The 27,666-nt window shown below is 34.0% G+C and overlaps 1 protein-coding gene across 2 annotated transcripts; it reads left to right on the top strand.

Moving 5' to 3' along the window:
- The first annotated feature begins 180 nt into the window (after nucleotides 1-180).
- LOC149081704 (terminal nucleotidyltransferase 4B-like) lies at nucleotides 181-27,666 on the top strand. Of its 2 annotated transcripts, XM_089237111.1 has the most exons (11): nucleotides 181-572; nucleotides 4,178-4,301; nucleotides 5,189-5,235; nucleotides 8,662-8,779; nucleotides 12,363-12,458; nucleotides 12,566-12,706; nucleotides 16,614-16,800; nucleotides 25,587-25,686; nucleotides 25,780-25,896; nucleotides 26,578-26,630; nucleotides 27,453-27,666. In XM_089237111.1, the coding sequence occupies exons 1-11, from the start codon at nucleotides 328-330 to the stop codon at nucleotides 27,500-27,502; spliced, it is 1,278 nt and encodes a 425-aa protein (XP_089093237.1). In that variant the 5' UTR covers nucleotides 181-327; the 3' UTR covers nucleotides 27,503-27,666. The 2 variants fall into 2 exon arrangements, with proteins under 2 accessions (XP_089093237.1, XP_089093238.1); XM_089237112.1 differs by lacking the exon at nucleotides 26,578-26,630.

Below are 27,666 nucleotides of genomic sequence, written 5' to 3'. Positions count from 1 at the left end.
AGAGAAATTCACGCAGAAAAATGCACCGTAATCAGCAAATCCAATTCCAGAGCGTCTCAAAAATAATAGTATTCGTAAGGTAAATAAGAACTCTCTCTCGATTCGTCGCAACTCAAAACGCTGCCGCGCGTCATCATTAGCGTCAGCTACCTCTACAATGTCGTTATTGCTGAACAACTGCAACCGCGATTAAGCCGTAAGTTTTGTTTTGAAAAAGGCGTGTGATAATGATGCACAGCTAATTGGCTTTAGATAGCTAATTATTCAGAGCTTATTAGCTGTTGGTTATTTATAAATTGAATCAGTATCCGTTGTATTGGAAGTTAGATGGCCAATAACTATGCCAACTGCTCTCCAGCTGCGTACAATGCCTTCAACCGGAACTTCGTGACGGCGGACAACAACATCAGTGGTGAAAACAATCCTCGCCTGAGGATAATTAACAATGTGACGTCCAGTGACAACAATCGACCTAAAAGACGCAAATTGACGGCCGCTGGTGACGATGATGAAAACACGCACAAAGTCATACCGTGGAAAAAAAGAGAGATTTACTCACCCGGTGTCGTAGGGTATGTAGTAATTACTGTGTAATCATAATATAAGCCCGCCAATATTTGCAAAGTTTTTATTTAAAAATCAGTTGATTTGTGACTTGAAATTTATGTATAACGCAAGAGTTGATTATGGCTTTGAGCTTTCTAGGCAGTGGAGTAATGAAAACTATTGATTTGACATTAATTAAACGTGCTGATTGTTTTTGAAATTGCAGTTAAAAAATTGATTTCTCTCTTTGGGCAGACATGAGCAGAATCCTCAAAAAAATTGTCAGTGAATCTCTTCACTTAGAGGGGGGCTCCAATGTGTGAAAATGCAGTTTAACCACCCGTATGAATGCCAAGACCTCGGGTTGCAATCCTAGTGCATCCTGAGTCATGACATAGGGAAATAAAAGAGCTTTTCTTTTTAACCGTTCACCTATTTTTTTTTTCTTCCTCCACATGACTGGTAATCCAAGTTGGAAATCGGAATAATCTTTGCGCCATACACTATACATGTGTAATAATTCACTTAATGAAGCAAAAGCCACATCTGCATTGATGGAATTGAACGGACGGTACACTGGTAATACCGTGTTTAAAAAAAAATTCGCAAAAGTGAAAAATGAAAATGAACCATTGAACACTGTCAACCATGGGGCAAAAAATGGTGATGAAATTGAAATGAATACTGTTCAGCAATGCAATAGTGCCTAAAACGTATTATCCAGTCGCTAACATATGTGTGTGTGAATATGCAAATAAGACGAGAGGGAATGTAGTAAAATTGCTACAGCTATAACCATAGATCTGATTTAGCTTTTATTTTGTCATGACCCCTCGCCCTCAAATATATATATATTTTAAAAAAATGAAAAAGTAAATGCTGTGGCTTACTGCAAAGCAAATATATTGCAATATTTGGGAATTGATGAATAGTAGCAGGGCCTAGCTTTGCGAGCTGTTATTATTTTCAACTTGATGCACCTGAATCTCATTTGATTAAATCAGAAAGAAATAAAATGTAATTTTTTCACAATGCCCCCATATTAATATTATTTAACTAAGCAGATTTAAAGCCCTAGCAGACGAAAAAGGCAGTATAATCCAGTTGGAGTAGGCAAGCACAGAAAAAATTAACAAACGTTTCCAAGGTGTCACACTTGCTATTCTCTGAAGGGTATCTAAACTACACGCCCACTTGCTCCAATGATATATCTGGCACTATGATCTTTGAGTGAAAGTATGTATTATCAGCGACAGAGGCAGATTTACCAGTGGGTGTGCTGGGCCTGCAAAACCTGAACTTTACACCTTTCTTTCTAATTTAAGAGACTAATTTTTTCTGCACCTGGGTCCCAACCAGCCTTAATCCACTTCTGGTCAATGGCGAGCAGAGTAAGGCCTGAAAATCTGGTTGGGGGAAAGCGCTCATCTAATGAAAATGAGAACAAAGTCTGTCTGTCACTGTGGGCAATAATTACAATCAAATAAATTGTGCTAGAAGTGTGCATGTATACCTAGCAGTTTGAGTGTGTAGCTAGTATTATGGGTACCGATATTCTGCAGACCAAGATAAAATATCATTGTAGAGGGATTATCGTTATACCAAGGCAGAAGTTTAACATTAGAGTATGGACATTTTTAAACAATACTTAAAAAAATATTGCTGTAGACAGATTCATCATTATACTGTATAAGTATCGTCGTAGCGAGGTTTCACTGTATAATACCCATAAGTGCAGGTTATTGTGCATAATCACCAAAATCCCCAAGTTTGATAATTTTTCCTATATTTATCACTTTTACCAGTAATTTATGCATGATTCCAGAATGAAGTTTGTAAGTATGATAAATATGGAAGAAATCATACAGAAATATAACTTTCATTCAACCACTTATCGGTTTCCTCTTGCATGTGATGGGTATGAATGAAAGGCAGAGCTTTGCTACTGGACTTTCAGTTGTAGAGATCTCTTCCAGCCTAGCTTCGTGGCAGATCTGCAACACTTTATTTTGTGTCAGAAAAAAGGGGGAAAAAAAGAACAAACAAAAATGTTCACAAAATATTTTCTCTGGACAATTGGGTACTGTCACGATTAACAAATTTTGTGGTGATTACAGACGAGATGGGGTTGGTAGTTGGAGAAAAGTTTCAGGGTTTCATGTGTGTGTGTGTGTGTACTCATATTAGGATGGAAGTATATTTTAAAAGCAATTGGAGAGGGCTCATACCATCTCATCTGTTATTCATTCATTCATTGCATGTGATGGGTGCACTACACATATTTTGCCATAAAAATTAAATGAAAATAATTGTTTTATAAGGATAAAACGTTCAGCATTGTAATGTTAGCATTCTTCACATAATCAACACCTTTGATCAAGTCCATCATCCTAGAGCCTAGAATGAAGTTTGGGTGTAATGTCTGGAAAATTTAAGAGAACAGCTATAGTATAATCCTTTTTGACGATGTGTTGCTGCTTTTTTTCTTTGGCAAAAAAAAAAAAAAAATGTTCCAAAGAGTGAATACTGTAGCCATTGAAAAAAAAATTAATTACATTAAAAAAAGGAACGGCAGAAAGAATAACAAATGAAACGCTCAGATTAAATAAAGGGATCAAGATTAAAAATGCTGTGAAACCTCTATGCAATGATACTCTGCGGACCAATACAAAATATTGTTGTAGAGATATTATTGTTATGTCAAGAGGCAGAAGTTTAACATTAGAGTGTTGCCAAGTGCAAAAGATCAGTGTTCAAAAATTGCAAGAAGAAACTGCAGTAGACTTGCTAATATGACAGATATCAAACCAGAGTGTGACAGATTACCAAAAATGACGAGTTACTAGAAGTCAATTGAAAAAGTCCATTTAAATAATGTAAAGTTTTGCACAAACACATGCAGTGACATGTTTGCCTCTTCTTTGTTCGAAGAAAACCCACCACAAAACAGCTGGATTAGTGCACTATGGGATTATTGAGAGTCTACTGTATGTGCCAACCAGATTTTTCAGGAGCTATTTTTCTTCCTGAAAAAAGTTTTCCAAATTAAGTTTTTCTCAGACTTTTCAGGATTTTAGTGGCATTATTTCCTATTAGAGGACACACTGAGGTTAATTCCAAGAATTATGTGCTGCCCTTAAGTTCCAATTTAACTCTTTAAAGTCTAAATCTGCCGAAAACAGCCTAGATAGAGAGCATGGCCTTGTTTTGGATTTGTGAAGGGTGAGGAAGAAAATGAATGATCTTGTCAGAGGCAGAAACCTAAAAAACCAAGTGTAAGTCATATAGATGGGTGAGGGGGAAAAAGGAGCAAAAATAGTGGAAAAAAAGAGTAGTCAAAACTTGGACGAGTCTAGTTTGGGGGAAAACTGGCTGTAAAAAGGTTAATCACACATAAAATATTTTGGCACTTATTCTTTTTTAGTCCCCTGGGATTCGCCAAACCCTGCTTTAGTTGGATCAACATGCCTAACATTTATGAAATTGTGACAGTGGGATTCATATCTTAAAGCACTATGGTGAAGCTCAATATTATAAAAGCTGAAAGAAAAATTAAATTTTAATTTGATAATCATGCGCATTATAGTGTATTTAAATGAAGACTTTTATGGATTTTCAATTTTCATCTTAGGTTACATGAAGAAATCAATGACTTCTATGACGTTATGTCTCCCACTGTTGAAGAGAAAGAAATAAGGCTGAGGGTTGTGGAGCATATTCAACGAACTGTACATTCTTTGTGGAATCAAGCAAAAGTCAGTATTATTTGAATTATGACTAGGAATTGTTGAATTTAAGATTTTGGATTTAAAAGAAATATGGCCATGATTGAATTCAAGTTTTATTAATTGGTAGTAGGATGATTCCGTTTTCACAAAAAATGCATATTAGTGAAGGAAATAAAATTTACCTAATTAATTTTTTTTATAATGTAAAATTTAATGCTGGAATAGTTATTTTTGAAAAAAAAAAACAGGTAGCATCACACAGTGAGTATTTTTGTCTGGTGTGAGCTGTATTATGCTATTACACAAACCAAGTATGTATATGTTGTTGTCCTACTGTAAATACATCGCAAATTATTGGTTTTTCACATTTTCAGTGATTTGTGCATGCATACCACAAATATATATACAGTGAAAAGGAGATAGTTAATTTTCAAAGTTTTATGAACTACCCTTGGGTTTCCTATCTTATGTAATGCTAAAATTTCTTGTTTAATTTGTTCTTTTTTTCAAATTATTTTGGGTAATTTGAAGTTGGAGGGAAAAATCATGATTTGTATGAGCAAGTTTAGTTCTGAAAATTTCTACAATAAGCCAGAATTTTCGTTTCTTGATCAAGTTTTTAAACACTAAATTTTTAAAGACTGATAAAAGTTTATATATTCTGTTTTTCTCTACTCTTTTTTTGTGATAATTTAATGCCCATTTTAACATATTATTCAGCTGGAGTACTTTTTATGTCTTTTACATTGGTGATCATTATTTAGGCAAACATTTCTTGAGGATACTTCCCCTATAACTTATGAGATTTCTGCCTTGAAATGTTTTATGAATTTGATTTTTTTTTTCTGTTCGTGAAAAAAATTACAAGTTTAGTTTCTTTGATTAAGAAAAGTTTATTTCCTCTTTTTTTGCAGGTGGAAGTTTTCGGAAGTTTCAGAACTGCTCTATATCTCCCTACAAGGTACATAAAAAAATATGCCTTTTTTTTTTTAAAGCATTGTACTCGTTTGTGAGAAACAGCTGAAACTTTCAGCAAGATTTGAGTCATGAGTTTCTTAACATTTTACCTGCTACTATGGCCGGAATATTCAGAGTTGACATCATTCCTCTGTTCATTCGAGGGGTATAGAAAATGTCGTATCTGAAGAAACTTATTATAGCAGTTGAAAAATATTAGGAAGAAATGCGGTGTGGGAAGTATCAGTTAATCTGTTACTAGCAGTGCAAGCATTTTGCCACTTCCCGTATTTATTTACTTAATAAATTTACTCTAATCAAGTGCATTTGTTAAAGTTCAATAAATAACAAATATTCACTTTATAAAACAAGCTAGCTTCATTGAAAGATGTACTAAAAATTTTTTTAAACAGTTGTACTTTTAGGAGATGGTGCCCTTTACCTCCAGCATACTGATATATGTTACTATGTTATGGTAAATGTGATAAATCTGGATTATTCATAATCACTGGCCATTTTGTTGTTATATTGTAAATTATTATCACATTTACTGGTAGTTATGCATAGCCTAGTCCCCCAACTCATATTGATTAATATGATAAATTTTGAATTGCTTAAATTGACCTGACATCATACATAAACTTTAGTCTGGGATAAGGTTACCAAAGACTAAGAAAGGAGGATGTTTGCACATGCACCTTTAGTGACGTAACTTATCCCAATTTTCCCAATAGATGGCACCACTATTCTGACATAAAACCGGCCACAACAGTAATTTTTTCCAACTCTAAAACAGAACTGAAAAAAAACCAAAAAATTCTGGGAATTTTGATGACTATCTGTGAATGTGTGTGTGGGGGAAAAAAACCACACATATCAAATGTAGAAATATGTGTTTCAAGTGGAGAAAAAAATTCCCCATAAGAATGAAAAATAATTCCGGAAACCTGAAAAGGGGGACAAAAAAAGCAAATTTTCTGAAACAGGAGGATGCTTGAAATGACATCCAAAAGGAGGACGGTTGGTAACCCTAGTCTAGGATGACAAATTCAATCATTAATGTTGATTTTGTTTTCAAATGTTGATGAATGCGAAGAAGCCAACATTACAAGACAAAAAAAAAAAATTCTTTTCTATCTTCACTTATCTTAAATTAATTTAATTTTTACGGAAATGTATGCGTACAGGCATCCCTTGCTTTATGTGATTAATTGGTTCCGCAAAAAGATTGTGTAAGATAAAATCATGAATAGCGAGTTAAGCATGGGTACGATGGGGGGGGGGGGGGTTATTTTTAGAAAGATAAAAAAAAAATGAACCCAACTTTTCTATCAACAATTTCAAATGAATTTATAAAACTTTTAAATAAATCTTGCAAATTTCAGCTATATAAGTGAATTTAATAAATACTTTTTACTTCTGTACTTGATTATCTTGTACTGATTGATTCCAGTGTAAGTGTGCATGTTTTCTTTCCCAAGAGCCTCCGTCATACCAGACACGACCCAGGCTCTGTCCCTCCTGGGATGTAAGCCTTTTACCCATGTGGGTTGGATCATGCTGGGGAGAATCAGGGGTGCCCACTAGGGTGCAAGCAGAAGGCGTCCCCTCCCGGCACCCCAGACTCTCTAAGATCCTAGCTGCAAGCACGAGGCCTGGTCTTCAGGGTTTTCCTCCTTCAAAGGAGACAGCGGCAGCAGCCCTTCCCCCCACCCAGGCATCCAGCCCTTGGAGGGACCCATAAACTCAAGCAGCAGCCAAGGGGGCCCCCCACCCAGACCCCCAAGATCCGACACCAAAAATCCCCTGGATGCCACCACTTCTGTGTCGTTGGCTCGGGTGAGTCCGTTGTTTGTTTGTGGCCAGCCCAGGTGCTGTGCCACTTCTATGTTGCTGCTGCTGGTTGGTTGGCTCGGATGAGCCTATCGCTTCTTTGTGGCCAGCCCAGGTGCTGAGCCACTTCTATGCTGCTGCTGGCTGGTTAGCTCAGGTGAGCCCGTTGTTTGTTTGTGGCCAGCCCAGGTCTGGGCCACTTCTATGTCGCTGCTGGCTGGTTGGCACGGATGAGCCTGTTGTTTGTTTGTGGCCAGCCCAGGTGCTGGGCCACTTCTATGCCGCCGCTGGCTGGTTGGATCTTCCTAAGAGCCTGGCATAATAGCTGGTTGATAACTTCTTTTAATGAAACAGTCAAGATTTTGGTGACAGGCAGCATTCTTCTATTTTTGAAAACTTCAGTACCGAAAGAATTGTCCGAGAAATCAATATCCCTCGCAAATATAAAAATAGTTTTCATTAGGAACTTTTTCTTTGATTAAAATACTGATAACATTGTTAATGTTATCAAAAGCAGTTGATTAGTGAGATCTGGTAAATTGGATTTGAGCATTTGTCTCATCTAAATCATGAAATCAAACATCCATCATATCTTTAATTTGCAAACCTATTTTTATGATACAAGATTCCTCGAAACTCTGGTTATATTTTTAGAGATGATTACAAGGAAGAAAATTCATCTCTGCCCCACGAGGACTCAAACCCCCCAGTCTCTCATTTGCCGAACGAGTGCTGTACCAACTAAGCTATGGAAACAGAATATTTTTCCCTTGGAGTGCATATATATATATGTTGAAAAGCTGTGTACATGGACGGCAGCAGCAATCCCCAAAGCAGGATGTTTTGCATTGTTCTGGAACAAACCCTTTGCTGCCTGGAAATGTTCTGCAATAGAAAGTTAGCATAATAGAGCTTTTTACATTTTTCTTAAAGCTTTTCCAGATTGTTCTGCAGTATCACTGATTGTTCTATAATGTCTGTCACAGAGTTCGGCATATTCTGCTTTGGGGGCAGCATTCAACTAATAGCTTGTGAATGACATAGACCACCAGATGGCGACATGTATGTAGAAATGTCCTCTTCACTTGTTAGTACAAGATTCCTCGATAAATTGGAGTAGAGCACTCGTCTCCAGCAAACGAGGGACCGGGGGTTCGATTCCTCATGGGGGGCAGAGATGAATTTTCTTCCTTGTAATCATCATCTCCAAAGATATAACCAGTCTTCCGAAGAATCTTGTATTAACAAGTGGGGAGGACATTTCTACATCCATTTTTATGATTACTATCAAACACCGGTCCTAATTTCACAAGTTTCGATTTCTAAAATCAACTTTTAGAAATCGTGTAAAGTGAGACAATGTAAACCGAGGGATACTTGTACTGCATGCATCATGTATGGGCAAAACCGATAAGTGGTTGAATACATGATCGCTGTTAAAAGCAATAAATGCAGTGAAAGTGATCAAAATTACACTGAGACAATCGATGATTTTGCATAATTATCAATTTATAGAAATCATATTTGTAATGTTATTTGAGTAAATTTTAGGAATGTTTATAAATAAATTCATTCATGCCATTTTTTTAATCTTTAGCGACATCGACATGGTTGTCAGTGGTAAATGGGACAATTTGCCTTTGAATACCCTGAGATCTGCTCTAATAAGAAGTGGCATAAATGATAGTGACATTTCCGTTTTGTCTCATGCCGCAGTGAGTACTTTTCTTTACGAAATTTAGTTGTCTCTAAATTTTGAGTTTTCCCTGATAGTAATAATAAGCTATTTACAGCTACACATTTTGTTTAGTAGTGGTAACTATGTTTTAGTAGTGATATCTATTATTATTGACTAAGCATACATTTTTGAAGATTGGTTTGGGCACAACTTGATATGGGCATATCTTGAAACCAAAAACTTAAAATTAAAAAATTAAAAAATGCTCAATGTGTTGCTTATAATTGATAGTGTACCTGTCATGGCCTTCTAATCCTATTGATTTTGACCTATGAGTTAAAGTTGCTTTCAAACACAATCAGCTTCTTTTACATGATGGACCAATTGAAGTTAGGGGCCGTTCAAGTATTACGTTATCATCGATGGGAGGAGCGGGTTTCCGATTTGCTGACTTTTGATGACAGGGGGGGGGGGTTTGGATAATGCTTACGTCATCAACCACCCTTTATGAAAATATGAAATATTTTTAATGGCATCTGACTTGGTGCACCAAAAACGAGAAAAACCTTTTGATAGTTTGTGGGCACTTGATGAAGTAATACCCCCACCCCTATTGATAAGTGCCCTACAGAGCCACTTCAGTGATCTCAATGTTTTGTGGATCCAAGTGATTTGGAAATGTGTCCAGGTCGCTTAAGTGCTCTGGAACTGTGCCACGCATCACTCAAGTGATCCGTAATTATATGCCGCGGATCACTTAAATAATCTGAGAATGTTCCGTGGGTAACTTGAGTGATGTAGAACCACAATAGGGACCACTTAAGTCCTCTAAAACTATGTCACACGTCACTCAAGGGATTTCTAAATGTGTCATGAATCGCTTAAGTGTTGTCAAGTTTTTTATGTGATTTATCATTATATGGCTTAGAGGGTAGGTCGCAATGAATTTATTTAAGATAAATTTTTTGAGTTAATAGCCTTCAAATAACATTGAAATTAACAGAAATTGATTATAATAACATATAAAGGTATTTTCTTCTGAAATTTCAATTAAAAAAATAAATTTTTGATCGTTTGAGGGGAGAGCACGAGCCCCTCTTATGGCCCCCCTCCCCAGTGTACGTCTGATCCCATCAATGTGCGTTAGGATTTAGAGGGGCAGAGCTGATGACGAAATTTTCCTGACAAGGAGGGGAAAGGGAGTCAGAGTTTTGCTGATTTCTGCTGACAAGGGGGGGGGGCAGGGTCATAAATAGCTAAAAATTTGCTTACATAATACTTGAACAGCCCCTTGTCAAAACATTCAGAGCATAATACCCCATAATGTTTGTTTGCATATCTCAATGAAGGTATGGGGCAGAATAGTGAATTGTCTGTTAAAGTTTAGGAAACAGGTTAATGCTATAAGGGTTTTCATCAGAGGTTTTTATACTGAAATTTTTCCAAAGGTAGTGTGTTTAAAAGAGGAAAAAGTATGTTTTAAAAAGTAATTTTTTAAAAATGTGAAACAGAAATGGTGACATTATCGCATGCCGGTTTTGACGTCATGCTGGAACTACAAAAAGATTTATTTGATTAATTATTACAAGAGTTGTTTGAAGTGGCGGCCACTGATATCATTGCACAGTCTACAATGACGTAGAAACGATTCCCGGACTCACTCAAAGATACCAGGTATGCTTTTGATGTCTGCTGCAGCGACAACAATTCACATTGTGAGATCCTCTGGTGTGTTCACAGGTGTTAGATATGGTGAGTGAACTCACGAATGAATGCATTCAGCGATCAACTGACATCCACCTTTCGTCTCCTCTGGACTCAGAGCCTGCATGTGTTTTTCTCTCTATCAATATGGTTTGCGACACCATGTTCCATTGTAATTTTTGTTCCTCTTGATGCCTACTGGCATGTTATTAGTTTGTCTGTCTGTTAACAGGCTTATCGGTCCCTGTATAAGTCACCCAGGCAATAGAAAAGTTTGTACACTATGTAATTTTTTTGAATTGGATTCTAAAGTAAATATATATATATATATGTATATATATATATATATATATTTAGTGAAGATGTCGACAAACTCTTTGAGGGTGTAGAATAGTGAATTGTGTGTGTGTCTTGGTTATGGACTAGAGTTTAGAGCAATCAAAAATGATTATTTATGATTCACTTACTTTCTCCTGTTATGGTTACGTGAGCTAATCAATACATATTGTTATATCGAACCACTGGAAGAATATGTATATATGTAATTATCTAGATTAACCCAGGCTCCTAGTGGTCCAACATACATTTAGAATAAAACAATGACTCATGAAAAGAAAGAATCAGTTAAATTTCAATAGCATTTAATATTTAACCAAATGATCATATGAAAAGAACGAGTTATTTACACAAATAAAAGTCAATTAAAAAATCCATTTCCATGATACCAAAATCTGCATAATACATAGACAGAATACTATATGTTCAATTATAATAATTTTAACTTGATGATGGAATAACTCTCTCTTTAATCACTTTTATACCTAATTTCGCCATCTGCCCCCCTGTTAATTCCTCCTAATTTAGGTTTTAACTAAACCTCTACAATTCACTAAAAATGTGGTAAGAATTTCTTTCCTACCTTTCCTCCATCCCTTTCATCACGGATGATCGCCGCTCCTGATGCTCATCGATTGCAATGTGTAAAAACAAAAATCTAACTACATCGTTTTTTTCAACTTGATTTCTAGCTTGCACTAATCAATCTGCTTTTTTTTTCAAAGATTCCAAAAAGTAAAGTTTTGAGGGGTACCAACCCCCTATTTCTAATTGGTAGTCCGGCTTCAAAGAAAGATCCTTCCATTGGGTGATGAGGATTACGTAGGTACAAATTAGTATAATATTGACATCATTGGTCAAGGTTCACCCCCTACGATCTTTCGAAGCATATGGGAGGAAGACTGTGGGGGGGGGGGGGGTACAAAAAAAAAGAGACGGAAAAGAAAAGAAGAGAGGAAGCAAGAAAGTCAGAAGGCACATATTCCCAAGAAGGGATGCGTACAATAGATGAAATAAAGTCAATCGCCTGCAGGTGGCAATTACAATGGTCAAGAGGCTTCAGTATATAGGGGAGAGAGAGAGAAAAGAAGAATATGGAGTGCGGCTATTTTACGCAAACTTTGAAGGGGCCCTTTAAGTAAGTGGCCATAAAATTAAGGAGTGTTGATGAAGGCGAAAGAGCATGTTTTGTACATTTAAATGGCTTAAGTCCCATTTCCCTTTTCTCTTATTATTATATTATATTGGGCTGGAAATTGGAACTCTCCCGCTTCATCTGATAGCGATGGCTATTGACGCCATAGCAATATAGGGTAAAATGTTTCACATAATTTATATTGAAATTCACAATTCATTGATATTGCATGTCATCTTATAAATCACTGTCTAAAACCACAGACAAAAATGAATTTTAAAATGGTTTTATGCAGCAAATTATTGGGAACAGATTCTTTAATTTTTTTATTTTAATTCCTAGTTATTAATGAAAACATTAACAAAATTAAAAAATTGTTTTTAAATTTATCAGGTTATTTGTATTGAGCATGTGTTTATTGTTTTCTAATTTGGAAAATTCATAGGTGCCAATAGTTCGACTTGTTCACTCACAGACCAAAGTCAAAGTGGACATAAGTTTTAATGTCTTGAATGGTGTCAAGAGTGCCGAAATGATTAAAGTAATATATATATATATATTTTTGAAAATTTATGTCATTTTTATTTTAAATAATTGAAATAATAACTTGAGAGGTTATATTTATGGCTGATTGTTGTATTCTTTTAGGATTTTATGAAATTTTATCCTGCCTTGCCAAAGTTAGTTATAATTTTAAAGCAATTTCTGGTTCATCGAGGCCTGAATGAAGTGTATTATGGAGGAATGAGTTCCTACTCGTTAACATTATTAGTCATCAGTTTTTTACAGGTTAGACAACATTTCTGAATTTGTAGTCAAATTAATTTTTTTTTGAATTTGTTATCAATCTTTTGTATAATTACATGATGGGCGCAATAGCCCCCACACAAAAAGAACAATAGCTTAATATGCCAAAGAATATTTGAGGAGCTTATTTTCAAAAAAGAAAATTTTCACAATTAATAAATTTACAGTAAAAGTAAAAACATTTTTGTTCTCCAGAATGGGCTGGTTTAAGAAAATTGGGAAATGTCCCAATAGTTAGCATAAAGGAATATAAGAATATTTGAATACAGTAGAATCCGGACTATACAGTCTAATATGGCGGAAGGGCAGGCCGGATAACAGAAAAACTACATAGCCTGGAGCTCTATAAATAATCACTTCCTACCCCACCATACCCTCAAAAACATCATTTTAATATCAAAAACCGCTCCTATTCATATTTTGTGACCTCTTTCTACAGGCCAGTACTTTATACATAAATGTATACATAATGTAAATGTTTGTTATTTACTGAACATTTTAAAAACTTATTACAAAAAAAGGAAATCCAAAAATATAAATATTATTATGAAAATTATGTGAATTATTATTTATTATGTAATTTTTTTTGCCTGTAAATAGTCATTACCTTATGTAAAAATGAAAATTTACTCATTCCTCTGTAAATCTTGCAAACTTAGCAAAGTTTGGTGATAGCTCTGATGATTTGGTTATGCCATGTTGTTCGTGAGAATGGAGGAGAATTTCTGCTAACTTTCCTTTTGCCTCCATAAAAGTGTCACCAAAGTGGAACTGAGTTGTTGAGTAGAGCATTTTCAGTCTATTGACATTTCGTTTCATACAAGTTACCATGGTAAATGCTTGTTATGTGCTGTATGTTTCAAAAATTTATTAGAGAAAAAGGAAGTCCAAGACTATAAATATTTTTACGGAAATTATGTAAATAGTTCTTATGTGTGATGTGATGCTTATTTATTATTTACTATGCCATTTTTCGCCTGTAAATAGTCATTATCTTATGTAAAAATGAAAATTAACGTATTTCTCTGTAAATCGCCAAATTGGCAAGAAACTTAGTGAAGTTTGGCAACATCTCTAATGATTTTGCGAGGTCATGGCGCCAAGCGACTAGGCCGAATAGTCGAGATTCTACTGTATTATATTTCTTGATCATTATTCAAGTGAGTTATCTACATTTAAATTTTAGAAATGTTCCGTTTTGAAAGAAAATTAGTAGGAATGTTTGCCTTTTGTTTAAAATTGGAGCAGTGGAGTTTTTTTTTTGAGTTTGAAAAATTGGAAATTTCTATGTTACCCATTGATTCCAGAATGTTTCCACCTAGCTAAGGTACGCACCCCTACTACTCTCTCATGAGTAACATAAGAGAGACAATCATTCTACAGTGGAACCTCCCATAACAGACGCTCCAGCGAGTGGACGCCTCCACTAATGAACACTTTTTTGAATTATCTCGTCAGGACTCTGTATTTTGCTATCCCTTAATGAACACTTCGTTAGTGAACAAAATTTTTGGTCCCACATGTGTCCGTTATCTAGAGGTTCTACTACAAAATGTGACATTGAAAGCATGTTTTGTTTAATGTGCCATTTTGAAGGGGAAAAAATCCCTTAATGTAAGTAGGTCAACTGCTTTATTATGTTCCCCTTTTGAATGGAAAAACACTGAAGTAAATGAACGAGGTGGATGTGTTGCCTTTTGGTAGAAATAACTTTTTATTTTTTTTATTGGGCTGAACATAACACATAAAACATACAATCAAAACTACTAAGAAAGAACACAAATAAAAAAATAAAAATGAAACTCCACAAAAAATGACTGATGAAAGACACTGTGACCGCAAGGGACTGAAAGTCCTCCCAGTGGGTCAATATAAATTAAAGCGTTAGTTGGATTATGTAACAGCCTCGTTACTGTACTAATTGGTTAATATTTTATAATATTATATCATATATATTTTTAGATATTTTTTAACTGAACAAAGAAAACATATATATATTTGAATATAAACACTTATAATTAGTCAGTTGACATATTCACAAAATTCATGTACAATCACATATTTACATGTATTTATTGAGTTGATTACAGGAATGGTTATATTTTTGAAGCTTTTAGAATGAATTATTTTAATTGTGTTGTTTTATGATCTATTATTGTTTTAATATGGATTCTAGACTAGTGTTTATTGAGAATATAAATATATTGTGATTGGATCTTATGTTATTATTTGTATGATTAATTGCATGTTATAGATTCATTACTTTTATGAACTGGCTTTAAATTTTGATTTCTGCCAAAAATATTCCTGTTTGAATAAACCCTGTTGCATAATCCAACAGAGCTCATCCCAAAAATTAAAAAACCAGGGTATGAAAAAAAAATAATGTTTTTTAAAAAAAAAAAAATCAAAGAAATCTTTTTCTTCCCATTTAAATCAGATTTTTTATTTATTTAAATTAAGTTAAAATAAATCTTGTTAATCATTAAGAATGTTTCTTCCCACAAACCACGTATTTATGCAACATGACATGAAAAGTTGTTGAGCCTGTATTAACTTCATGGATTAACATTTTTCTCTGTAAAGAAAAGTGCTTTTATTCATGTGGGCTCCCTGCCCTAAAGTGAATGCCTGGTGGCAACTTGGTGGCATATGGTGCAAGGTTTCTCAATTCACAACCAAATAGTCATTCAACATCAACTAAATGAAAAACATATTCTATTGATAAGATTGTTTCTTGCACAATTGATGGATGCATTTATTATGATGTGTTTCTAACTTGCCTGATGTTACTTAGCATTTACACATTTTTACTCTTTCACAGATTTAATGAGTTTTGGTAAAAAACCAAACTTCTCTCAGACTTTTTCACTTTTTGTGTTAAAATTTCACGTCCAGCAGTAATTTATGTTGGTACAATATCTATTATATCGATCCATATTTTAAATCGGCAGTAAGGGGCATAGAGTTTAAGGATTCATACACAAAAACGAACATTTCTTTGTTTTTTTTAATTGAGGGAAACCTAATGCCCCATTCTAATGGATTGTAAATATTAAGTGCAATTATATCTATAAGTTTGGGGCTCCACCCATATTTTTCTGAAATTTTTTCCATGCACAAAATCTAGAAATAGAACAGTTTTACACGATCTAGGGACTAGATTAAAGTCTGTATTTACCAGATCTTCCATATTTCTTTTAATCACAACCTTTACAACATTTCAACAACATACACACCATGTCAGGTTATTGTTATTTTTACTTCAATATCATTGAATTTAAATTAAAAAAAAATTTTAATTGAAAAAAAAAAATTTGTGATTTAAACCAATGATTAAAAAAAAATCAAGTGATTTTAAATTGCGATTTAATCATTATTTAAATCATTGTACTCTGTCTGAAACCATTGAAAAAGGAATTTCATAAAAAATGGTAATGCTCCTTTTCAAAAATAAGCTCCTCATTTGGAAGTTTTTCGAGTTTGAAACTTGTTCTATTCTATGTTTGAAGTGGCTTTGTTTCCCTTGAGGAAGAAGGATGGCACCCACATGACCACAAAGCATACAGCATACAACTGAATAAAAATGATCGCATAATGGAAATTTTTTCTGAAAAATGTCAACATCTGGTAAATCTATAGGAATTTTGAAAACTCTGTAGTATCAAATTGTGAAGTATACCATAAAATCTATCAGCTTATTCTTATTTTCTAATTTGTTATTTTTTTCTCTTGTAATTTATCCAATCAATTTATTAGAACTTAATGTTTGTTGAACTCATTGTTTTTATGGGTGATCAGAAATAAACATTTCATGGAAAAAAAGAATTTTAATTGATATTAGCAGATGTATTTTTGATGATTTTCTTTGTGATCTGTTTATATATAGGGTCACCACAAGCCAAAGTCTATGCCTGTGACGAATCTCGGGACACTCTTGATTGAGTTTTTTGAATTGTATGGAATCAATTTCAATTACGAAAAAGTTTCCATAAACATCAGGAATGGAGGTTCCTACCGTCCAAAACAAAACCCATGGGGCTCTTATTTAAGCATAGAAGATCCTTTATGTGTCGGTCAGTAATTTTTAGTTAATTTTTTTCAGTGTTTGTCATTAACCGTGAGTTCACACTATAATTTGTATAAAACTTGGCATATTATTTGATTGATTGATTTTTTTTAAAAATTTTGCTTATATATTCACCTGTTATCAACACATGGATGCCTCATCTGTGTTACTGTATATTGGGTGTCCTGTAAGTGCTAGAGCCTTTATTTCGTCAACTGTTGTAGAGGTAAAAAAATAAATATATTATTTATTTTAATATATAAATATTATTATTATTATATTGTATTTAAAAAGAAATCTGAATTTTTATACAATTCTGTGCTTTAACTTCCAATTAGAAAGTTGTTGCCCTGTCTCTCTTGATACCAACAAAAAAGAAAATTCTATGTTTCTAACTGCAATTTTTACAGAGATATTAGAATTCGAAAAATAGGAAATTTGGGAAAGAACAGCGTTAAATGCAGAAAAACCGTTTTACCTGTATTTAACGCTGTTCTTTCCTAAGTTTCCTGTTTTTCAAATTCTAATATCTCTGTGCATATTGCATTTAGAAACAGATTTTTTTGGTTGGTATCAGGAGAGATTGAGCAACAACTTTCTAACTGGAAGTTAAAGCACAAGGGGGGGGGGGGACATATAAAAAGTTAAATTTTTTATTCTGTTGCACACTGTATTTTTTCTCTCAAAACTGATGCAGGACAATTTTTTAACATCTGTTAAGCATTTTTTAAATTGAAATCATACCACTATGACAGATGATTGATGAGATAAAGGTCATGCTAGCACTTCCAGGACACCCTATATACTCCTATGAGTAATACGGAAACTTCTTATCTGTGTCTTATCCTTTGTTGCTTCTTCATAATCCCGTTAAAGTATCAAAATCCATTGCCTCATAATCCATTTGCTACATTATTTCACAGTTTTCAGGATTTAAAATAATGTCCGTTCTTCTTGGCTGGTTGAATCCCCTTCACGGATCACCATGGTGACTAAAAAACGGATATTAATGTCTGAAACATCTTGTATTATCTTGTATGTGTAATTACTAAAATTGAGCTCAACATAAATTTTTTCAAATTTATATCTACCAACATGAAGAGGGAGGGTCTCTATGCCCTAGAAAATTCAAAAGAAACATTTTTTTAGGTAATTTTTCTCAGAAAAAGAAATATGCTTGGCTTTTAAAAAATTTGACTAGCACCTATATATTTTTTCCATTTGTTAAGATTAGCTAGCTCTATGAAATATGATCAAGGTTTTCCTCCTGAAAATGTTAAATGAAAAGTTCTGTCCTTTAATCTGATGAAATCAAGGCAATCCTATTTATGGGGGGGGGGGGGGTTGATGAATTGCACCAACAAAGGAGGCGATGCTGCTGTGAATCCATCAGTTGAAATTTTGATATTGTAGCATTTTGCTAAAGCTTTTCCTCTATTTTCGCCAAAAATTTTTTTTTATCCTGCGTAAACCCTGTTGGATATAGCGATAAATCCCTCTATAATGATATTTTTTCAAATATTGTTTGGAATTACTTATAGTCTAACGCTAGTGTGATAAATCTAGAGATGAGCAAAGTCGTTCTTTTTACGAAACTGTTCCTTCTGAGATAGATCTTTTTATTGAACTACATAGTTCATTTTGAATGTGAACCTACCAATAAATCAAAATTTAATTGCCTACAAAAATTGAATGGTTCACTCTTTGGGAATAAACCCAGTGTGGTGGGGAAGGGGGCTTTCTATTTCTAAGAACAGATTTTTTTATGGCAGGTAGAATCTTTTTTGAGGATTGGCTGAGAGCTTCTTATTTTCGCCTAAGCCTTTCGTCTGGGTAGTGGGCACAGCTAAAGATGGGGTTATTCTTATTGTGTCACCAAGAGCGTTTAACTGCTTCTTACCTGGTAAGGTAAAGGAAAACCAATTCTTTATTTGATAGTTCACTGAAATTAATTATTGAGACAAGAAAGAGAGATACAAAAAAATATATGGATCAAGTTAAGGTATAAAAAAACTAAAAAAAACATTGTTTTGTGAACATTGTGAACAAACATTTATTAAAAATAATGTTATGGTAATATGAATTTTACACTTGCATCACTAATTACTATAGTGATTTACACTATTATACACTTGCATACACTTTCAAAGTGTAAGAATTACAGACCTGCCAACTCTCCGGATTTTTCATCCTTCCTTCCACTCTCCAGATTTGTTAAAATGTCCCCGTATTTTGGCAGAAAATTAGATTTTACTCGAGCTTTCACGTAGTCGTGACGTCAATGACTGCCGTCATCGTTATTGAAAACACCCGTAGAAGACAGCCGTGGTCATTTCCATCGAGCAACCGGGAAAAAAGTCTTGGTGACCGCATTTAAGCAACTTGCAAAGATGTGACTTTGTTTACGTGGCGTTTATCGGCAATCATTTATCAGGGGTAAGCCTTTGGTTGCCGAAATTCCTGTATAATCGTTATTGTATTCCATTAACAGTAGTACGGTAAACACAAGATTTTTCGTCAGCAGCTTTGTATTTTGAAGTTTTTTTAAAATTGTTTCCTCCATTGTTTGTCTTCAGAAAGAAAATAAAACTATATAAAAAAAGCTAAATATAAAGCTTTTAAGAGTTGATATACCCAAGATTATCAATCACTGATAGCATCCATGAAAGGAAACACTTATGTTTTATGAACAGTATATGTAGATGTGATTCCTCTCTTTATTCTGCGTGGAAAGACTGACATGGCATTATATTCTGCTCGGGGGCAACACAGAACCTGCCTTGGGGAGTGGGGGAGGAATGGAACTTTTTCTTAATTGATTAAAAAAAAAATTTTGTGAATTTTTTTGATCGAGTCTATGAGTGCCAGGGGTGGTGGGGGGGGGGTACCCCCTCTGGAGAATCTCTGTATTTCTGGGTTACAAAAGTTGGCACGTCTGGAATTGAACAAAAAATATTATAGTTTTAGTTAGTTTGTTAGTTTGTAATCTATTTCTTTTCTCAGTCATTATTTGACCCCCTTTAAGGAAAATGCTTTCACAAGAAACTGAACTGGCCGGTATGCAAGGCCTTATTGCTATTTTATACAAATGGGGGTATATTAATTTTTTTTTGATCCCACCAAAGTAAAGTGTCAGACAGCCTAGGTAAAAGTGGTTCAGATAAGTATTTATCTATTTCCACGTGTGATGATAACTAGCTACTTTAGGGTTTTGTCTTGCCGTTAGAACCACTGTTTCTTCATAGAATTTTGCCCAAATCTTTGACGAGCTTGGGGAACCCGGGACAAAGGAAATTTGAGGTTGAGTGAAAAAGGGGTGGGGGAGGAATCATTTTGTTTTGGTGATTAATGTTTGGATTTTTGGGGCTAACCCTTCATAAACTGCATCAAATTTCCTTGTAGTTTTAATCGCAGACTTTTTTAAAGTGGTTTTCAAGCAACGTTGATTCAGGGATTAATTCATGTTCCTTTGATATCAGCCTGCCACCGATTTCTTTTAGAAGCTTATCATATTTCTTTTAATACAATAGGAAAATTTGGAGTTTTTGACATGTTTTTGGAAAAGTCAGAAATTCTTGGACAAAACCATTGTTTTAGACAAAGTTACACTTTTAGCAGCACTCACAATTCCTTGGTTACATCATCAAAAATTTCTAGAGTATTAATGCTATGCTCAGTAATAATCCAATCACTCCACAAAAGTGTTGTTTGTCATACTGTAAAAGTGCAAGAGTGGATAATATCAGGTCCTTATTACTAAATATTTTAACATTCATAAGTGGAGTTCCAACGTGTTGGTACAAATTAGACTAATTTTCACTCTTGCAATTTCACTTGTTTTTGGGTTTTGTGAAGCCTAGTTAGGGCATTTGAGCTTTTCCTAAAATATCGTAGAAACGCTTTGCACTTTTCTGCCCTATTCCACCCACGAACGTTACTGATCCCGCTAATATGCGTTAGGAGGTATAGAGCAGGGCTGACAAGGGAATTGGAGGGGGGTCAGAGTTTTGCTGACGGGGGGTAAGTTAAAAATGGCTAAAAAGTCTGCTGACATAATGCTTGAAGAGCCCCTTGTACAACAAAAATGCTGTTCAAGATATATAAAAAAGACATGGCAAAATACATAATTTTAAAAAATTCTGTTTTTCAGATTTTTAAAAAAAAAATTTAGGTTTGATATATCTGAAATAATCGTTGATTTGTTACTGGTCTATGAATTTTTATGAAAACCATATTACTGTCTGATAAGTACTTAGACAAAAAACTAATAAACCTTCCTCAGTAATAGTGTACGTCTCAAAAACGTCATCGTTCCTTGTTGACTTCGTCAACTTCTGTTCCTCGAACTACGAACGTCATTGTTCATAATTCAAAGAACAGTAAGAACTTTGAACTGTAGAGTACACTTGAACAAGACAGGTTGTATAAAGTATGGTATATGTAACAGGAGTAGGAACTAGTCTAAACTGAGCAAACTAATGAACTGAAAGGAAAATGGGAAAGGTTTCTATTTTTGAATTTCTATTCTCAGAGTTTGGACATTTAGCTTGGAGGGGCGCTGCATGGACTCAGGGAAGGATCCTGCATGTGCATTCCAATAGGTAGTGGAGGGGATAAAGAACTAAAGAACGATAGTTCACTAAAAAGAAGACAGCTACATACAGTTCTTTTTCCCGAACTAGTTCAAATGAACTAGTTCGTTCATGAACTACACATTCCTAGATAAATTCCTCTATTACAATACAGAGTGATTCTAAATTAATGGAACAAACTTTAAGAGGTGATATGATCCCTAAACAAGCATTCTTGATTTTTAGTCAAAAAAAAAGATGGTTGAATCACAATAGCAAGAGCTGTGAAGGGTTTTTTTAAACAGTGCTCAACAGCGCTTCACCAAAAGCAAGTATCATATATTTTTGTGGTAGATTTGCTGCAATAAGTGTAGGGTACATTTACTGTGGTAGGCCTTCTTATTGTGCAACGTGGGTAATGGAAATTCTACCACAAGTCATCCATATTATCATTGTTTAGCACAGCATAACCTTGTTGGTCCTTGCACCAATAAAATATGAACTCCAATCTAATCCGAAAGTGCATATGCACCCCTGAGTGGTTGATAGCTCATATTGCAGCAAATCTGGCAGAAAAATATGATATTTGTTTTTGGTGAGTGAGCACACTCTAAAAATACCCTCTACTGCCTTTGTTATTGCGATTTGATCATACATTCTATGATCAAAAATGCTTGTTCAGGTGTCTTATATGACCTCTTAAAGTTTGCCCTGGGAATTTAGAATTAGCCTATATTTTTGAGGGTATTTCAAAACAGCTGGTGAAGATACAACAAATATGGCGACAACACAACCAAAAAGCTACTACAATATTTGTTATTTTTCACTCAAAATTACCTTCACTATATTTTTAAATTTCTCGCCAGTTTTTTTATTTCTATCAAAATTGTTATTTCACGCAACATGTCCTTTGAAAGTGGTAATAAAGTTGCTGCGAAGCTACTTTTTGTGTAATACACAACATTATTGCTCAGTAAACTATGCTATAGGGTGAAACAACTAATTGAACTCTATTCATCTACTAATCAGAATTTTGTCATGGAGAATTAGAAAAATTAAAAAAATATGAACATTTTTTGAATAACCTGGATTGGTTAAAATTTTAAAATGCTGGTATGTATTTTTGCAATACATATATGTAAGGACATTATGTCCATCTATATATATATATACTTAAAATATAATTATTTGAAGAAAAAATGAATACAAGATGGAATTTTATGAGAACGAAATAGAACCTATGTAGTGGGTTGTCATCAGGGGGGAACCCCATGCATGGTTCGAAGAGAGTAGGCGTTTCTGAAGGGTGGCTATGCCTGATTGCATTACTTAAAAAGTAATTAGTAAAGGCACTAATAATGCCAACCCTTGTTCCCCCGACGCCTGCCTTCTCAAAAAACATGTTGGTGAAAAAAAGACAATGAAGAAAAATATGTTGAAGAAATACAATACTAGAAACAAATATATACAGAGCTTTAGATTATAAGCAAAATGAAGCATGAGAAAAAAATATATACAAAGTTACAAGAATACAGAAGTTACAGGAATATTTTAGAGATTACAAAAAATGTCAATGTAAATTAAAAAGTCCAAAATGTAGTCAAAAATCACCGGACACCTTATGAATAGGGAAAGTGTAAAAAAGAAACAACAAACCTTCTCTTTCGTACACACATTTTTCAAGTTCTTCCTTTGATGTTGCCCCACAAATAACATTTTGGAGACAATAATACTAAAAAAAGTAAACATGGACACGAAAGATATAAATTCAATGTTGCCAGGTCAGTCGTGCGCTCAAACAAGGAGCCCTTAGGTTGAAATATTTCACTCTCATAAAATTCCATCTTGTATTCATTTTTTCTTCAAATAATTACCTTTAACTAATGCAATCAGACATAGCCACCTTTCAGAAATGCCTACTCTCTTCGATCCATGCATGGGGCTCCCCCTGATGACGACCCACTGCATAGGTTCTATTTTACGCTCATAAAATTCCATCTTTCATTTATTTTCTCTTCAAATAATTATCGTTTAAGTATATATTTTTGAATGAACAAGTGAGCAGCACTAGTGCTTTTGTCATTCAAAAAGCTATTTTTGCTATTTCTTCATTCTATATCTTCATATCTCTTGATTTTTTGTTCCTACTTTATATATATATACATTACTATAAATTACTTTCTGATTTCGTTTTTGCAGTGTTACTTGCTTTCAGTATTCATCTTCGTTGCTTTTTATTTAGCACACTATATATTCTAGCTGCCTTAGGCGCTAATATTGGTTTGTTATTTATTATATATTTTTATTTGTATGTTTTTTGTTCTAAATTTTTTTTTAAAATCCAATTTATTTAAAATATTTGTTATCAAATATTTATATATAGGTGAAGTTGAGGGAAAGTGTGGTTATTATTACTATTATTTTTTGACATATTCCCTGGAAGTTGAAGGATAATGTTGTTATTGTTATAATTACTACTATTATAGTATTCACACATACACGCTTAAAATTCCCCTATCAAAATCTGTGGCCCACACTAAAGAACTCTACACGTATTTTCATTAATCGTATCAATTAGTACTATTGTATTGTTTGACCACATGCAAAAATTAAACCCTCGTTTCTGACTCTTAATTGTGTCTACATTGTCATGAGTAGTTCCAAAAGATGGGAAAAAATTCAAAGATCCAAAATTTAAAGTCAGTTAATCCACAATTTCAATAAGAATTAAAAATCTTGAAAAAATTCCATCCCAAACACATTCGAACATGATTTTTTCAGATGACTCATCCAAAAGGAAGCAGCCATCTTCCCATTTCTTTTTCTCCCCAGAGAAGAAAGGGGGTAGCTAAATTACGATCTGTCAATCAAGGCCTGGCGTAGGGTGGTCAACTGACCATGTTGCATCCAATCAAAAAAAATCAGAAAATTGACTTTAAAACGCAGGAGTGCATAGAAACTGTGGCTTTTTCTTGCTGGAATGTGACGTGAAAACCAATATATCTAGGGGCCTACGCACGCGTCTTCTACCCGTAATTAAATACTAGAGCCATCATGTTTCTGGTCTGACGAAAATGTGGGGGCGGTAATGGGCCGGGCCCTGAGTCTGCTCTTGAACCCTGAAACCGGACTCAACTAGTGACCCATCACCGGTCGATCTCATATGAGCAGTGCAGCAGCTTCAACTCACCATGTAAAAGGAAAATCGGATAGTAGTCCTCCTCTGCACTCTCACCTATGTCCTGACAACCCCTAGATACTCTGGCTACTCTGCCCATTGAACCCTCACTGGTCGACCCCATACGGACATTGAAACTGCTTGAATTCATCCTGAAAGAAGAAGAGCTATGATCCGCCCCAATGCTCTCATCTATGGTCTGACAGCCCCTGACAAGACACCCTGGATACTCAGTACAGAGATACATCACAGGTCAATCCTATATGGACAGTGTCTGTAATATAAAAATCACCTTTATTCTATTATATACCCCCCCCCCCCCCCCAGTCACCTTGAGCAGAGATGCTGCCGTTTATTTTATGTCAATTGATATTTCATTTTGTTATTTCTGTTCATATAATTCTATAGCCCCCCCCCCTGGATTTAATAGCTTACATTTTCATTAAAAATTCAAGGTATTGATTGTAATTGTATGTATTGACTTATTGTGTCAAGATGTTTGCTTCTTTCTAATTGATTAATGATAAATAATTTTGTTTTTGATTAAGATGAACCTGGGTGTAGGTATTTTGAAACCCACTCCCTCTCTTCATGGCATTCCTCCAAACCTAAATTCACGAATTAATAAATGTTAAATTTATTGATAATCAGTAAGTTAATGTAAATCCAAATAACAAACATTTTCCTGAGAAATACCCACAAATGATACATTTTATTATGGCGCAAACAACTTCAATTCAGAAGAGATGCCAACAACAGCAAAAATGTAACGAAACCTGATGATAATATTACTTCTTAATACAACAATAGCCCTCTATGATATTTTTTCTTGTTATGCAGAATATAGTTTTATCAAGTTTTCATTGCAATTAACTTTTTGAGTACCTTTTATAGATGTGATTTGAAAACTTCATGTTATTTCTTTGTTAACTCCACACAATTTGGATTAACACGTTCTTTTGCATTATAAACTTTGTATAAATATCATGTATGATAATTATGAGCAAAAATGGAATGTTTGATTAAGATTTCTATTGCATTTAGGAAACGACATAGCAAAAGGCACATATCTGATGAGAGAAATAAAAAATGCATTTGAAAATGCATACAACACTCTTCATAAGGCTGTTACGGATATCAAAACGTAAGCCATTTATTTGTACATGCCCTTGATAGCATTTCATGCAGTTCCTATGGTTAGTCTCACAAAAGAATTCCCAACTTTTTTTTTGCGTAGCTCCCCAAGCATATTGCAGCTTATCTTAGACATCGACACCAATGTGTTCATCCACAGACAATGGTTTCATGATCATTTCGATGAAATACTGGACAGCTTTATCGTACGAAATACAAGGTAATGCATTTTGTGATTGTGCATATTAAATCCCCATTTCCCACTTTTATTTATGAATATCTTGCAGAAATAACAGGCATTGTCTGGGGTAAAATTTAACTGTTTGCTGAAGATAGAATGTTTCCTTAAAAAAAAACAGCAAATGAAAACTTGGAAAGATAATGAAAATATCTTGAGCTTTTATGGTCGCCTTAAATATTCATCATTCTCAGGAATATTCCAAGTTTTTCTTTAGCAAAACTGTTTTTTGCATTTACCTTTTTTAGTTCATTAAACATAAAATTATGGTCCGTGTTTAGTCATAATGAAATTTTACTAAATATTGCAGCTTATAGCTGAAGAAGTGAAAAAAAAATTAATCAAAAGGCAAACAATTCCAAGGTGCAAATGCTTTTACGTTTACCATCACAAGCCTATTTTTGCTTCTATGATGATGTCCTGTGTTATCTGAAAAAATAATTTTGAAGAGTAATTTCAGTCCTCCAAAAATTTTGAAGGGTAGTTTTGTGAAGAGATTGAAGTTTTTTATGTATGGACCAGCGTTAAGGGTTCTGAAAACTGAAGGCACTCTTAACTGAGGCATTACTAGTTTGTAGATTTGTGTACTTTTGATTGAATTTTAATTTATGTAGAAACAGGTATTGATAGCAGTTTTAAATATTTCCATATTTCTGAATGAAGTTTTTACAGTGTGCAACTGCATTCTCAATTTCAAGATCTCTTCAACAGCACAAGTAATTTTTTTTTTTTGTTTGTTTCTGCGTATTTATGCTAGTCGAGTTGAAATATGAACATGCAAATTTTTTTGTTTTGCGGGAAAATATGTGAGATTCAATTGAAACATTTATTTCAAGCATTTCAAACTTAAATTAAATCAAAAATGCAATTGAATTAACACAGATGGATTTAAACAAAATACAGGGGGAAGATGAAGCACAATGGACCAACCCTTTTGAAATTTATTTATTTTGAATTTCTTTAGCTTAATATTTATACTCCTGTAAAAGTAAAACCACAACTACGGAAAAAAACATAACTTGCCCACTTGTGAAAGTTTTGTGTTTTCAGCTGCATAAAGTTTAATATTGTTCCATCAATATTTACATTTTCATAATAATACAGACAGGAAGAATCCTAGAAAAATCATCTGAAGTCAAAAAGATATGACACTCATTTTCTTTTGATTTACACTTCATTTTAAATTTCTCAGATGATAAAAATTAGAATTTCTTTCTTAAAAATTATTTCAAATTTATTAATTTGTACTTTAAATTTGTATTAACATTGCATTTTGTCTATCATTGTTGTTCCACTGTGCCCTGTGTGTGTGGCACAATGGGGCACATTTTTTTTTAGGTTCAAGAAATAATTTTTATCAAAGAAACATTTAAGATTTGTGCTTCGTGAAAACTCGTAGGTGAATATAAGTGATCGAGGGAGGGAGGATTAAAAATCAGTTCACTGTGCCCCATCTTTCCCTATTGTTTATTCATTGAAAAAATTATTGTTTTGATGTTATGTTTGCCAAATTGTCAATAATTTTGTTATTCCAACAGAAATTCCAAAGATCCTGATAACAAGAGAGAAAATCAATCTAGAACTGTAACAATGAATTCTGGTGGAATCAAAGTGTCTAGGAATTTCTTGTTATGATTTTTAATGTGCATATAATATTGAATCAATTCGCTCCCATGTACATATTTATATATTGCCTGTAATTTTTTACGAGTCGTTCTTTTTTTTCTGCAAAAATAAATGTACAAAAATACC

Source organism: Pholcus phalangioides, unplaced genomic scaffold (genome assembly GCF_987345545.1).
Source record: "Pholcus phalangioides strain wild (caught in Gottingen) unplaced genomic scaffold, Ppha-v1.0 ptg000009l_1, whole genome shotgun sequence".
Classification (NCBI taxonomy): Eukaryota; Metazoa; Arthropoda; class Arachnida; order Araneae; family Pholcidae; genus Pholcus; species Pholcus phalangioides.
This window is presented reverse-complemented; position numbering and strand designations above follow the sequence as displayed.